The following is a 12,049-nucleotide window of genomic DNA, read 5'->3' as shown; positions in this document are numbered from 1 at the left end:
ATTGGAAATTGGGAGTAACAACAGACATATTAACCTCATATTACTGTGATTCACAAAAGGGGACAACTGTGAGAGGTAAGTATGAGAATAAAGGAGAGCAGGCAGACATACAAAAAGACTGTCTCCATCTACCCAATCCCCAAACCTGTTAGTCATTTAATACTTAATGAACAGATTTTTTTTTTTTTTTTTTTTTTTTTTTTTTTTTTTTTTTTTGAGACAGAGTTTTTGCTCTTGTCACCCAGGCTGGAGTGCAGTGGTGCCATCTCAGCTCACTGCAACCTCCACCTCCCGGGTTCAAGCAATTCTCCTGCCTCAGCCTCCCGAGTAACTGGGACTACAGGCGCCCGCCACCACACCCAGCTAATTTTTGTATTTTTAGTAGAGATGGGGTTTCACCATATTGGCCAGGCTGGTCTCGAACTCCTGGTCTCAGGTGATCCGCCTGCCTTGGCCTCCGATAGTGCTGGGATTACAGGCGTGAGCCTGCCGAACCCAGCCGAACAGATAGATTTTATAGGGTTCAAAATGTTATACCCGGTCATACAGATAGGTTTTATAGGGTTCAAAATGTTAATCCTCCAATAAGATTAGTTGTTTCGCAAAGCTAAACTAAAAAACTTTGTCCAAGATTATCTTTGGGATTCTTTTCAGGTCCAAATTTTTAAGGTTTCATGAAAGCATTAATAAAGAACCCCAAATGCAGTATATCCAGAACCAAATGTGTTATCTACAGCACAGTATTTCCTCTTCTACCCTCTTCCACTCTGTCTCTGGTTAACAGTACCATCTTTATCGGGGTCCCAAACTGACACACCTGGTCATCATTTTAAAACACTGTTCTCTCCTTCCTGGCCTGCCCATTACATCTTACTGACAAAGAGAAAAGAGGTTGAGTTCTAAGATCTCGGTACAAAAGCCACTAATGCCACTATCTAGCTGTGGGTCCTTGCACCACTACAGTGACCTTCTGTAAGTGCCAATCTCATTTCTAAAACAAGGATAATACCACCAACCTTGTAGGGTTGTTATAAAGATGATTTTTATGTATATGCCAAATTAAGACCAGGCACATAGAAGGTGACCAATAAATAGATCACTATTCCTGCCTCAGAATGGCTTTAATTTCTATATGAGGACAAAGGTAGAAAGCTAGAACACTGCCATGGCAGGTATAGCCAGCACTAAATGAAAGCTGGTCACCTCCTCTTCATTCTGCTCCTCTCCTCTACTTTGTCAGTTCAGGCCTCATCTTTCTCACCGGTATTATCACAACAGTGTCCTGAATTGATCTTCATGCATGTAACTTGCATGCTCACCACACTTGTCCTAAAGCACAAACTTGATCATATCAATCCTTTATTTAGCATCCTTCGATGACTCTTCACCACCTCCATGATAAAATGCATACTCATCAGCACCAGGCCCTTCCCAACCTTATCTCTTGGGATGCCCTACTCCTGACCCCCACCACATAAATTCTCATGTCCAAGCCACATCATAGTGTATTTGTTATTTCCCGATTGCTCCATGCTCTCATGCTTCCAAACCTATCTAGAATGTTCTATCACTGATGAGCCCTCTCCATTCTTAAAAACATAGCTGAAACATCACCTTCTCTTCAAAGCTTTCCCTGACCCTAGAATTTTCTTTGGTATTCCGAAGGCCTTTCTTCATACTACATTTGCAAGCCGTATCCTAATTTTGCTGGCCTTGTTTCTGGCAGCTGTAGCCCAACTGTGACATCAGGCAAGGGACAGGATTTATCTATCATTTTCGTATTATTCCCAGTGCCTAACACAGTTTGTAAAAAATACATTTTATTGAAAATATTTTTGTGATAAGTTTAATACTGTTTGCATTAATATCAACAATCTGAAAGACTAAAAAACAAAACTGTCACTATAAAGTATTTCTAGAAACTATTGAGATTTTTTTTAATCCTATTAATTCCAAATATAAAGAGATTTTTAAATGCTGTGATAAAACTCATACAAATGCACATATTGGAAGGTACGTCAGGCCAAATTATCATTAAAAAATGAAATCTCAGTATTATAAAACCTGAAGAAAATTTCAACCATAAGGAAGGTATGACTTTTGACTATGTTCTCACGTTCAATAGATTAAAAAATAAAACCCAGCAAAAGTAGTCTTTTAGATAATGGTAAAATACTTATTTTGGGGTGTTCTTTTTGAAAAGGCATGTTTCATCTTGGCTGAGAACAAAAGCAGTGGGATTATCTTACGGGTTATGCATATAATTTTCTTTTTTTTTGGATTTAAAAAATTATTTCCTATTTTCAAATGATTTAAACCTTTTACAAAAATATAACAGTTGGGCAAATTTGCCTCCACCAACTATCACAAAAATTAACTTTGTAGTTTATATAATCCATAACTATTACCTACAAAAATCTATAAATACTGAATAATAGAGAAATCAAAAATATCACTTTAGGTAATACACCCATTTAAAATTGAATCCATTTCCATGGAGAAAGGAAAAAATACACAGTAGCATTTGGTATAAAAGGAAGAGCACTAATTCAGCTCTTTTTCAAAAATGTTAGAACATGTGATTTGTGTTTTTTTAACTTCCAAATATAACTCACTGTATTTAGCACCTTCTGTACTTTCCAGTATATTAGATAATTGCATACCAAGTTAAAAACAAAATAAAGGAAAACATTTCTGCCACCCACCATTTTCATTAAAAAAATGGAAGTATTACACAAACACACAGAGCACCTCGTAAAGGTTGGTATGACTAGCCCCCCAGAAAACTGTTTTTTATAAATTTTAAAAATTTGAGGATTTAGGGGACATGGGAGAAGAGGAAATGAGAATTATGTGATTATTGGTTTTAACACAAAACGTGAGCTAGTAATTTTCAAATTCAGTTCTAGAGAACCATGGAGGTGTCTCAGAGGTTGCAGATCCTGAACCCCACATCAATTAGAGAAGCTCCATATTTTTTGTCCATTTATAGACTGAACTACCAAATATCTCATTTGCACAAAAATCTCCATAACTTTTAAAAGTCTGAAAAATCACTGAGAAGGATTAGCCGATGACAACCGTGGATAATATTGATATTAGCACCTAATAAATAAAAATACAAACAGAAATGTTTTATATGGAAAAATGTTTTACAAAGAGCTAAAAACATTAAGAAACAGGCAAGACTAGTATTTGTAGTTACTTTATCAATAAGTTTATTCTGCTTCTCATCAGTTTTATCAGGCTACAGTTTGTAAAGGGAAGGGACATGTAAGTTAAGCTTTTTCAACTTGCTTTTGGAAGAAAGACAGTAGATGATTTCAGCAGCGAACTGGCTGTGAACCCAAAGCAAAGATTTTTGGCAGGGTATGACCAAGCTGAGAGGCGACATTAGTGGGTATGTTTGTTTAGATAAAGGGGAGGTGGCCCATATAATGTTGGGGTAGGGTACACAGCTTTTCTACATTGGAGAATCTGCGTAAGAAATGATATCTATTCCCAAGAACACTCCTGATTCTTAACATCTTACTCTCTCCTATGCTTCTACTTCCACACTAATTAAGGCCATCAAAAATAAGAAATAGTACTTAACTACAGTAATTTATGAAAAGTCATTTTCTAAGTAAATCAGACTATTTAGAACTCAGCCATTCTATATGCTTTGTTTTCCATGATGAAAAAACTACAGAACTAAAAGCTTCCTTGCCAGTGACCTGATCCACAATACCAGGAGGAAGCTGTGACGGACTCATTTCTTCCATTATCTCTCTTTCCTCAGCCCCTAGTATGAGTGGTTGAGATTGTGACTGAGAAAAGAATAAAGTACCAAAATCATCTAACAAGAATCCTATTTTTTTCCCACACTAAAATGCTTGTGTAGCTTATGAAATGATGGTCGATTTTCCTATTTGCCAAACTTTCTATAATGTGGAACATTGTTTCTTAAAGCTTATTACTTTACAATAGAGAATGTAATTGCGTCTCTCCACATTGATTCATTAATTTGAAAAGATCAAGATAAAAAAAAAAAAAAAAAAAAAGGCTGTGCACGGTGGCTCACGCCTGTAATCCCAGCACTTGGGGAGGCCAAGGTGGGCAGATCACTTGAGGTCGTAAGTTTGAAACCAGCCTGGCCAATATGGTGAAACGCCATCTCTATTAAAAATACAAAAATTAGCTGGGCATGGTGGTGAGTGCCTGCAATCCCAGCTACTTAGGAGGTTAAGGAGGGAGAATCACTTGAACCCGGGAGGCAGAGGTTGCAGTGAGCCAAGATCACGCCACTGCACTCCAGCCTAGGCAACAGAGCTAGGCTCTTGTCCCAAAAAAAAAAAAAAAAAAAAAAAAAAAAAAAAAAAAACTACATTAACTGGCATTTGCATTTTGAAATCAAACCATATGACTACTCATTGATAGAAACAATCCTTTCCATTTGGCTAAAAACTAAAAATCAAAAGTCAATGACAATAATAATAATGTTAACTACTTTTAAAAAAGGAACATTTAGTTCTTAACATAAGTTCCTAATATCAATAACATTTAGTTCCTAATATCAATGGATACTCTTTTGAAAGTTCAGAAATAAAAACAATGCTAGTTTGTTCTAAAACATGGGAAATTCAAATGTCATACATCTACTCTCCAAACTTTGGTACCTTAATTATTTATCATGTAACTGACCCATCCAACAAGATATTAAGAATCACAATTCTAGTTTCTTCTCTATGGTAAATGAAAAGCAATTCTATAACTATGATAGTATGCCAATAAAATACTGACACCTGCAAGAGAAGTACAGAGACTCAGAGAAATGACCTACATACAAGACCGTACAGACTTTCCTATGCTATTTTCTGGACTTAGAGACAAACCAGGCCAAGTTCTACTGGTTTATTTTCTCAAACTAGACACAATATGCAAACTATGTATAAGTTATGTATTGATATTAATTTCCTCAAAAGAAGATCTGATACAAAACATCTAAAGCCATAACAACTTTTAAGTTTTTGCAAGATCCCAAAATGTCTTCTTGCTCTGAAACTAGTATTTGACAGACTAACACATGAGCTAGATGCTTGAATCCTTTTTAGTATAAGGCAACATATAAATTTTTAATGTATTTATAACAGATTTTGATATTCTATACTTTCAACAAAGTATCAAATTTTCATCTGACTGCAACTCCTTCCTCTTAAAATATATATTGATTACAGTACATTTATATCATTAAAATCATTACTAAATATACAATATAGGCAAGAGTAATCATATTTGTTTTTATACGTAACAATTATTTTCTGATTATAAAATCTATCTCTTCAAAGAAATAACCACACACTGGTACATTTTTCTATTTTTTTAAACCAAGACAAAACTAAGCTTATCCTTGACATATATATAGTTTTTAAAAACTGGGATTTTTTAAAAAAGTGATTTCTACATATCTTTCTAACCAATATGCATTATCAGAGGAGATGCAATTCATGACTTGTACCACCTGAGGGCACTCCTAAAATCTTTAAAAAACCAAGAATCACATTTTTACCTACTAGGAAAAAGACCTAGTCCTACTTCAAGTTCATGGTTTGAAAAACAACTTTCAGAAAACATGTGTTTCTTTACACAAAGATGATAAATAAGCATAATTCCTATCCACTGCATAGTCTCTGGGCTTCATGTACTCTCAACAAAAGTGTTTCTAAAGCAGGATGAAACACATCTAAATACTTCAAATAAAAGGGTTACAAATTAAAGAGAACTAAACTCACAGGACTGTCTTTCTAGATTATACATTTATCATCAGTAAAAAGTTGATATTTCTATAGAAAATAAAAATTCAAGAACTACTTCAAATATATACAAGATCTAAAAGTTAACAAAAAGATTTGCTCTTTAACACATACACGGCACTTCAGATCAAGAATACAAGTAAACCTTCAGTTTTGCTTTGTCTCTGGAAAAAGAAAGAAAATACAAGTAAACCATGGGCACCTTACCTGTTTCCTGTGAATTTAACACTTCTAAGGCATGCATCATGGCACTTGCGAAGACATTGGCATCCTCTTTGCTGCCAAAGTTGAGACCATACACCTGTCTAGCATCTCGCCACTGGTGGAAGGTCTGTGTAGCTTGATTGTACTTCAATCCTTTAGGAATGGCACAATTTATCACGACCTAAAAAATAGTAAGTCTTTATAAAGTCAAACCAATAATTGGCAAAGTCAAGGATGTCAACAAATGCTGACTATATATTCATTCAAATGTGTTCCTAATAGACCTTGACAAAAATGGTTTAAACAATTATCTAGGGTAAAATCTACAGAAATATCAGTCTGATAGAAGTTAAGCTTTTTGCTGATTACAAAGGTCTGCCATAAAACAGTAAATCAGCAAAACAAAACAAAACAAAATCTATTTTCCTCATTAAATATATTTTAACTTGTTTGCTGAAGTTTTACAAATACAAAAAAGTATATACAACATAAAAGTGTATCTGTGAATGTTCACATGAAGTCAGTACCCTAATTAAGAAATCAAACAGCAACACCAGAAGCCCATCTTCTTAATTCCTCCCACCTCCCAAAAGGTACTAGCCACACTTCTAACATCATAAATTACTACATTTATATGAAATCCAAAACCAACGTATCAATCTGAGGAGGGTCTTGAGTATCTATAGGGGTCTTAAGTATCTTTCATTAGATTTATTTTCTATTATTAATCAAGTTTTGTAGGTTTTTAGATTTTATAAAAGTGGAGTTATACAACATGTATTATAACGTATCTGCTCTCTTATCCTCAAAATTGTTTGTAAGAGCCATCCACTTGTTGCATGCAGCTGTGGTTTGTTCATTTTCATTGCTGTATGGTAGTCCTTTGTATAAATCATGCTTATTTAAGCATTCTCCCATTAATGAACATTTAGATTATTTGCAGTTTAGGTTATTAAAAATTGTGATGTTATGAACTTTCTACTGCATGTCTTTTGGTACAAACAAGCATTCATTTTTGTTGGGCATATACCCAGGAGTGGAAATATCACAGGACATGTGTATGTTCAGCTTTAGTAGAAAATTCCAAGTAGCTTTCCAAATTGGTTCTAGTAATTTACACTTCCACAAGAGTATACAAGAGCTTGTGCTACTTCCACATAACTATGCAACATTACAACTGGTACTATCAGTCTTTATTTTAGCAATTCTGGTGGGTATGAATGCTTTATCACTGCAGTTTTAGTTTGCATTTCCCTGATTTTTATTAGCTATCTAGATGTCTCTTTTTGTGAATATCTGCTTGAATTAAGTCTCTTGCCCATTTTTCTCCCGAGTTGTCAATTTTTTTCTTATTTGATTTCTAAGCCCTTTATATATTCTAGATATGATATCATTGTTGGTTATCTATGTTGCATATATCTTATGCTATTCTATGAATCACCTTTTCACTCTTAACGGTTTCTTGATGGATTTAAGTTCTTCACTTTGATTCTGTTCAAATTAGCAATCTTTTTCTTTATAGTTACTGCTTTAGTGCTGTTTAAGAAATGTTTCTCAATCACAAGGTCATGAAAATATTGTCCTATATTATCTTGCAAAAGCTTTATTATTTTACTTTTCACATTTCTATCCCCAATCCAGCTGGAATTGGTCTGTGCCTATGGTGTGAGGTAGGGATCAAGTTTGCTATTTGTTTCAATATGGCTGTAAAAATGATCCAGCACTATCAATGTGCTACAAGTTTGCCTGCAGCACATAAATTAAGTGTCTATGTGGCTCTATTTTCTCCTACAGATCAATATGCCTTTTTGCCAACTCTACAATGTCTTAATTGTTGTAGCTTTATACGAAATCTAGATGACCATTAGAGTGTGTCTTCCTGTTTCATTCTTCAAAATTGCTTTGGCTCTTCTTAGTCCTTTGTGTGTAGCTAGTTTTACATTCTGATTATCAGTTTCTATCAAAGAAATTTTGGGGACGTTGAGGTTGCATGAAAGCTAACATATCAATCTGAGGAGGTTCTTAAGTATCTTTATGGGGGTCTTGAGTATCCTTCATTAGATTTATTATTTTCTATTATTAATTGAGTTCTAAGTATTAGAATCTTCTATTATTCCTAATAATTTACATTAAGGTTTTTTCCTCTAAATACACAACCATGTAATCTGCAACTGACAGCTTTATTTCTTCCTTTCCAATCCATGCATGATGTATTTAACTTCATACACCTACTAGAAATCACACTACAATGCTGAAAAAAAGTGTTCATAACAAGTATCTTTATTTCCTGATTTTAGAAAGAAACCTTTCTCAATTAAACCGTTAAAAGTATGATCTTTCACACCAGGCGAGGTGAATCACGCCTGTAATTCCAGCATTTTGGGAGGCCGAGGCAGGTGGATCACTTGACGTCAAGAATTCAAGACCGGCCTGGCCAACATGGTGAAACTCCAGTCTCTACTAAAAATACAAAAATTAGCCAGGTGTGGTGGCATGTGCCTGTAATCCCAGCTACTTGGGAGGCTGAGGCAGAAGAATCACTTGAACCTGGGAAGAAGAGGTTGCAGTGAGCTGAGAGTCTGCCACTGCACTCCAATCTGGGCAACAGAGTGACACTCTGTCTCAAAAAATAAATAAATACATAAATAAATGACCTTTCATGTAATAATCTTATTGATACCTTTTATCTGGGGAGAAACCCTCCTATTACTTGACAGCTAAGGGTTTCCATCATGATTGAATACTGCATTTTATCGAGTGCTCCCCAACATACCTTGAGGTGACTGGCTCTTCTGTTTTTTTATGCAGTTAATTACACTGATTATTTTCTAGTATTCAACCAACCAACCTTACATTCCTAGGATAAACAACATTGATCCCCACATATCAATTTTTATAAATCTCTAGATTTGTTTGATAGTCCTCTGTTTGAAATTTTTATATCTACTTTTATGAATGAGATTAACCTCACTATTGTATTCATGTATTCATTGTATTAATGCCAGGTTTTGACAGCAAAGTAATGCTGGACTTAAAATGAACTGGCACTGTAGACTTGGCAAAAAGATAGGCATCCTCTTTGTGTATTCTCTGGAAAAAAGTATGTAATATTGGTGTTCTTTAGTTGTTAAAGGTTTGGTTGAAAAGGACACCACCAGTAGAGCCAGCTAAACGAAGTTTTTCTTCCTTTTACTTCTTTTCATCATAGTCTTAATTTCTTTAAAGTGTTTTCCTAAGAACTTCTACATCTACATTTTCAAAATTACTAAAATAAAGTTGCTCAAAATACCCCCCTTAATCACTTAAATGTCTCTAAGATTCATAGTGATGTCGCTTCTTTCTTCATAATGGCTATTTAAACCATTCCCTTTTTTTTTCCAAGAGCTGTCCCTCACAAGGACTTTAGAGACAAACCTCTCCTTAGTGTGTTTCCTTTCTACTGCATTAATTTTGGCTCTTATCTTTATTGTTATGCTCTTTCTATTAATATTTTATATGGCTTTAATGGTCTATTCTTTAATTTCTTGAGATGCATCCTGAGTCTGGCTGAAAAGTCAACAATACTTATTTTCCAAGATAACATTTCAGCCTCTAAATTTCACTTTAATCAGAAGTTTAGTAGCATTCTAGCATGTTCATCATTATTTAGCTCAACTAATTTTTCTTATTTCGTTGTGATTTCTTCTCTGACTCATGGACTATTCAGAAAGGTATTTCTTAACACCTACACCTATGGGATTCTCTATTATCTTACTTCCAGATTAATTCTGCCGTGACCACACACTTTGTATGATTTTAATCCTTTGAAATTTGTTGACACTTTCTTTAGGGCCAAGCATACATACAATTTTGAAATTGTGACATGTACATTTGAAAGGTATGTGGTATATATGCCAATTAGGGTAGGGAAGTAATTGTATTGTTCAAACCTTCTATATATTCTTACAGGCCTTTTTTTCTGACTGCCTGTTTCATCAGTTACTAACAGAGGTAAGTTAAAGTCTCCTGCTGTGATTCGTACATTTGTAACCAGAACAAGAGAAACTTTGACACCTCTGGTTCCAAAATGGCAGCGCAGAAGCAAGCTATGGCAAAAATCGCAATTACTTTTGCATCAACCTAACAGTTCTCTACTCTCCCCGCGCCCCCCAACAAAACAAAATCAAGTACACAGCACCAAAATTATCACCAGCAATATCCCACAACTTAAATAGGAGTAGGACACAGTTCCTGGAGACACAAAGAAATAAAAAAGCTCTCAGCAGACAGTAAGATAATCAGACCTCCATATCCACAATGGCCCTCCACACAGCCTGCTGGCACCAAGCATGCAGAAATCTTCCCCCAACTCACGCCTTCTACACTGGAAAAAGTGAGATCAAGATAAACAACAAACTTTTCCACCATCTTGGGTTCATGGCAAAAGACCATCTGTCATCTCAAACCATGGGAAGCACTGGGAGTTCCAGAAGGGAGAAATATCCCTAAGAACAGCCAGAGACAAAGTGGGGAAGCAGGACTAGCCCAGAAAGTCTGCTCTGTAACTTGGCCAAAGGAGACACTGAGTCCAAGTGGCTGTTCAGCAGCACCATGCTGTTGGAGGTTTGTTCCACAGGTCTCCTGGGCATGAACCCCTAGCCAGCCTTCCCACACTACCAGGACATCCCCATTGGGACCTCCTCAATTTGGGATGGGTAGCACTCTGATTGTTTACTAGAACCTAGGCAAATCTGAACTTTTTTTTTTTTTTTTTTTTTTGAGATAGGAGCTACCCCAAGGCTGGAGGTAGCTCATGCCTGTAATTCCAGCACTTTGGGAGGCCAAGGCAGGTGGATCACTTGAGGTCAGGAGTTCAAGACCAGCTTAGCCAACATGGCAAAACCCTGTCTCTACTAAAAGTATAAAAATTAGCCAGGCGTGGTGGCACACGCCTGTAATCCAGCTACTTGGGAGATTGAGGCAGGAGAATCACTTGAAACGGGGAGGCAAAGGTTGCAGTGAGCTGAGATCAAGCCATTGCACTGCAGCCTGGGTGACAGAGTGAGACTCTGACTCAAAAAAAAAAGATTAAAACGTTATGCACATTTTACTATAACGTAAGGCTGGAGTGAAGTGGCTATTCACAGGCACAATCATAGGACATGACAGTCTTGAACTCCTGGTCCTAGGCAGTTCTCCTGCCTCAGCCTCCCGAATAGCTGGGACTATAGGCACAAGCCACTGTGCCCACCCTCCTGATGTGGTTTTTATAAATATTGGGGTAAGGGTGTCACGATTCTTTAGGAGATACTAGAAACCCAAAGCTACTAAAATTTAACATTATCAGAAAATTGGAAGACCCTTTTAAGGCAAATCAATATCCCTGCTTGGCAAATAGCTTAAAATGGCAGACAAGAGAAAAGATGTGTTACATCTACTTTTTCAATTGTTCACAACAGAATGTTAGAAAAAGTTGTGGAAAATATTACCAGGATCAAAATTATATAAACTACTGTTTCATTTTCCCAATATAAAAATTTTAAATCTGGGGCCAGGCGTGGTGGCTTACACCTGTAATCCCAGCACTTTGGGAGGCCAAGGTGGGCAGATCATGATGTCAAGAGATTGAGACCATCCTGGCCAATATAGTGAAACCCTGTCTCTACTAAATATACAAAAATTAGCTGGGCTTGGTGGCACGTGCCTGTAATCCCTGCTACTCGGGAGGCTGAGGCAGAAGAATAGCTTGAGGAGGTTGCAGTGAGCACAGATCACACTCCAGCCTGGCGACAGAGCAAGACTCTGTCTCAAAAACAGAAACAAAAAAAAATTTTTTTAATCTGAATTAATTCTTTCACTCATCTAACCATTGAGGATAGACAGTACTACAAATAATCTTTAAAAGTATTAAAATTAAATATTTTCAGGCTGGGCGCAAGGGCTTACACCTGTAACCCCAGCACTCTGGGAGGCGGAGGCGAGTGGATCGTGAGGTCAGGAGATCAAAACCAACCCGGCCAACATGGTGAAACCCTGTCTCTACTAAAAATATAAAAATTAGCCAGGCGTGGTGG

At 36.3% G+C, this 12,049-nt stretch overlaps 1 protein-coding gene across 13 annotated transcripts in view; it reads right to left on the bottom strand.

Moving 5' to 3' along the window:
- LOC126937073 (protein enabled homolog) overlaps positions 1 to 12,049 on the bottom strand; it is a 156,951-nt gene that overhangs the window by 53,961 nt on the left and 90,941 nt on the right. For all 13 annotated transcript variants that reach the window (XM_050760324.1, XM_050760352.1, XM_050760315.1 and 10 more), the window contains exon 3: positions 6,000 to 6,177. In XM_050760324.1, the coding sequence (XP_050616281.1) occupies positions 6,000 to 6,177 (178 nt within the window). The remainder of the gene's footprint in view (positions 1 to 5,999; positions 6,178 to 12,049) is intronic.

The sequence above is a fragment of the Macaca thibetana genome, chromosome 1, assembly GCF_024542745.1.
Source record: "Macaca thibetana thibetana isolate TM-01 chromosome 1, ASM2454274v1, whole genome shotgun sequence".
Classification (NCBI taxonomy): domain Eukaryota; kingdom Metazoa; phylum Chordata; class Mammalia; order Primates; family Cercopithecidae; genus Macaca; species Macaca thibetana.
Note: the sequence above shows the minus strand (reverse complement) of the source record. Positions and strands in the feature narration are given on the sequence as shown.